Source organism: Cupressus sempervirens, chromosome 6 (assembly GCF_028749045.1).
Source record: "Cupressus sempervirens isolate cs-2001-9-10 chromosome 6, ASM2874904v1, whole genome shotgun sequence".
In the NCBI taxonomy this organism is placed as follows: Eukaryota; Viridiplantae; Streptophyta; class Pinopsida; order Cupressales; family Cupressaceae; genus Cupressus; species Cupressus sempervirens.
This window is the reverse complement of record NC_143123.1, coordinates 84,268,200-84,271,366: the sequence shown is the minus strand read 5'-3', so window position 1 is coordinate 84,271,366 and position 3,167 is coordinate 84,268,200. Positions and strand designations below refer to the sequence as shown.

The following is a 3,167-nucleotide window of genomic DNA, read 5'->3' as shown; positions in this document are numbered from 1 at the left end:
AAGGGATTGTACCCCAAGTGATTTTGATGATGTGGATGCCCCTCAATCCTTGGCGCTAAGTCAAAGAGGTTTTCGGACACAAGTGGGTCCGTATCAAATTCCTAAAATGTTTTTGTGGTGGCCTTCGCTGGTTGATAGCTCACAGGGTTTGTGCCTCGCAAGTCTGAACCCTCCAACAAATAAAAAGTTTTAAAATGGAATAACAAGTTAAATAAGCTTAATCTTAGAGACAAACAACATGATTAAGCACACTTAATTTAGAATGGTACTTGGACGAATGACATTTCACAAAGAATCTATACTTCACCTAAATAGAATGAGTGATAGCGAATTTTTTTTTCAATCTCTTTTCACAATCATTTACAAACATTAACTTATACAAATTTATATTGAATTGGATCTGCGCTCCAGCGGTCTCAAGCACTACATGACGGCATTCAAATGGAGCCCAAAACCTTACCATATACAACTCGCAAAACGAAAAAGAAGCCACTTTTCTCAATTTCAATACTGTACTCGGGTCAAGGAGGAAGTAGCGCGAGAGAATGGGGGATCATCGAAACGCTTTGCAGGTTTACAAAAGTGGCCCACCTCTTCTGTTCTTAACTCAGAATGTTCATCAAACTCCGATTTTGATTGAGCGGAATTGATGTAAAACGGGTAATCAGTGTAACCCACGATCGGATCATGAGTATAGAATGTTGAGCGGTCATAATTGTTGAGCTTGGCTTCAATGGCGAATCTCAGAGGCAAATCCGGATTGGAAATAAAAAGCCTACCAAATGATATCATGTCCGCATTTCCATTCGACACAGCTTCCATGGCGGTGTCTCTGCCGTAACCGCCGCTCCTCATAACCCTTCCTCTGTATTCCTCCTTCACAATCTTCCACATTGCGGCCGCCCTCATTTCTCCCTGCAAATCCCCAATGTCTTTTACACCACATTTGGTGAACCGCGGCTCCGTTATGTGCAGGTAAGCAAGAGGATAACAATTCAGCAGCCCAATCAAGTGAGATGTGAGAGAAAGGGGATCCGAATCTGTAGCTGCCACGTGGTCTATGATCGGCGACAGGCGTGCGGCGGTGCGTTCAGCGCCAATCTCTTTCACCACCGCTTCCACGACTTCTATAGCAAACCGACACCTGTTGTGAAGGGACCCGCCGTATTCGTCCACTCTGTCATTAATCCCGTCCTTGAGAAACTGGTCGATCAAGTAGCCGTGCGCCGCGTGGATTTCCACGCCGTCGAAGCCTGCCAACCTGGCATTCCTCGCCGCCTTTTTAAACTCTTCAACAACGCCAGCTATTTCCGACGTGGAAAGCGTACGTGGGGTCGAGTAGGCGGCGTTGGCGCCGCCTGGCATCAAGATGCTCCATTCCTGTGAAATTGCCTTGCCCGTCGACGATACAGGGGATTCTCCGTTTGGCTGATAAACTGCACACAATGTCCACACAAACAGGTTAGTTGAAAACAAACGTTAAAACAAATTCACACGTGGAAAAATGGATTCGTGCGGCTATAGTTTGATTAAATGTGGGGCCCGACTTGAATGTGATGCCCGACCCACGTGCCAGAGTTGGCAGAAGATAATGCCGCCTTTTGCATGAACGGCATCCACAACCTTTTTCCACGCTTTCACTTGCTCTCCACTGAAAATGCCCGGAGAATGTGGAAACCTACAGGAAAATATTTCATCAGTTTCTAGTACAAGATTTTCGATGAAAGTTTAAGCCGTTATCTGGTTAAAATTGAGTGCTTTCGGATTTACATTGTGTTTGTATATTTAACATCAATGTTTTCTTATTCCATTCAATAAACCATCATCATAATTTTCGCCTCCTGTTCACTTGTACCTTTCAGTCATAAAGTGTGTTTGTAAACATTGATCTAAAATTATAAAAACAATTTAAACTGAAGCCACTCGACTGTAATTTTAATGGATAATGGAAATCTGGTATATTCAGGTTTCGGTTTTCTGTTTGTTTCAAGTTATTTACATAAAGTAGAAAATATAGGGTTGGTCCAAAGTGATTGTTGGGAAGAGATTAGCTCGTAGAAAGAAAACATGAATGAAACAAAACAAGAAATGATTGACTAAATGGGAAATTCACTTGCAAAGTGTTCCAATGCTAATGAAGACGTAAAAATATTAATCTTACAAAAATTTAGGACTGTCATGTCGACAAAGCAAATGGGGGGAGAGAGCTCATGAGACCATGACTAGAAAGACTACTTACATGTGGGAATTAATGGTAAGACAGAGTTGTTAGTAAAGATCTTAGAATCCGTGTAGTGGTAACATGAGTTTATTGTTGGGTCCTTTAGATTACACATATTATCCAATTTTCTTCATTCATTCGCCCAATTATAACACAATCACTAAACTCTTTATGTTAGGTTCTAAAATAAGTCAACTTTTACTATTTAACACTTTTATCCTATGAATCAAGCCCTAGTGTGTGATGTTTAAGAGTAGCCATTTTAACGCACCCGAAGGCTTGGGGTGAGACAGCATTAGCTTCTGTGATGAGAAGACCTCCTTTGGTCGTCCTCTGGGAGTAGAACTCCACGTGGCAGGGCTGCGGAATGGTGTCTATTGCGCGACACCGTGTCACAGGAGCCAAAACAACCCTACACACATTAAAAATAATAATTAACAATCTACTTAGGGAAAGAGAATTAAAAAAATGGTATTAAAGTTAGAAAAAATGAAATACCTGTGTGAAAGGCTGAAAAGTGAGCCCATTTGCAATTGTGACAGGAGATGAGGAGTGTTATCTGCTGGCAGTTGAGTACAACCAGGTTGAAATTTGTGAGAAATATAACCTCCTTTTCCCATAATCAAAATGGACAGACAGCAACAAATTTCTTTCTTGAGCAAATTTAAAACGGTATCGCTTCTTCTCTTCAACAATTTTGCAAACCACAAAATGTAAAATTGCTTGTATTGTTGCTGAGCTTGTCGTTCAAAGAGCCTCATTTGATGGAATTTATAGCCATGCAAAGACATTTAGAATTCCTTTCACGCGGATGTAATATTTCAACGGGAATAGTGGTAAATTATATTTTCTTATTGGTGTGCTTTGGAACTGTTATCCACTATCTGATTTCGACACGTGTTTCACGCTTCGCAAAAATGAAAGGCACAGAGATATTGTTCTGTGG

General features: G+C 41.1%; 1 protein-coding gene across 1 annotated transcript; it reads right to left on the bottom strand.

Moving 5' to 3' along the window:
* Positions 1-302: 302 nt before the first annotated feature.
* Positions 303-2,960, bottom strand: LOC149551283 (12-oxophytodienoate reductase 3-like). The gene is made up of 4 exons (XM_089789652.1): positions 2,720-2,960; positions 2,493-2,633; positions 1,548-1,678; positions 303-1,436 (listed from the first exon to the last, which is right to left on the bottom strand). Exons 1-4 carry the CDS (start codon positions 2,839-2,841, stop codon positions 505-507), a joined length of 1,326 nt encoding a protein of 441 aa, XP_089645778.1. The 5' UTR covers positions 2,842-2,960; the 3' UTR covers positions 303-504.
* Between the last annotated feature and the right edge of the window lie 207 nt (positions 2,961-3,167).

What these genes read in the sequence shown, in the direction of transcription:
- LOC149551283 (XM_089789652.1), bottom strand. Translation starts at nt 2,841, where the DNA reads ATGGGAAAAGGAGGTTATATTTCTCACAAATTTCAACCTGGTTGTACT. An exon ending in CTTTTCAGCCTTTCACACAG is followed by an intron (nt 2,634 to 2,719) that starts GTATTTCATTTT and finishes TAATGTGTGTAG; the next exon opens with GGTTGTTTTGGCTCCTGTGA. An exon ending in GGGTCGGGCATCACATTCAA is followed by an intron (nt 1,437 to 1,547) that starts GTCGGGCCCCAC and finishes CATTGTGTGCAG; the next exon opens with TTTATCAGCCAAACGGAGAA.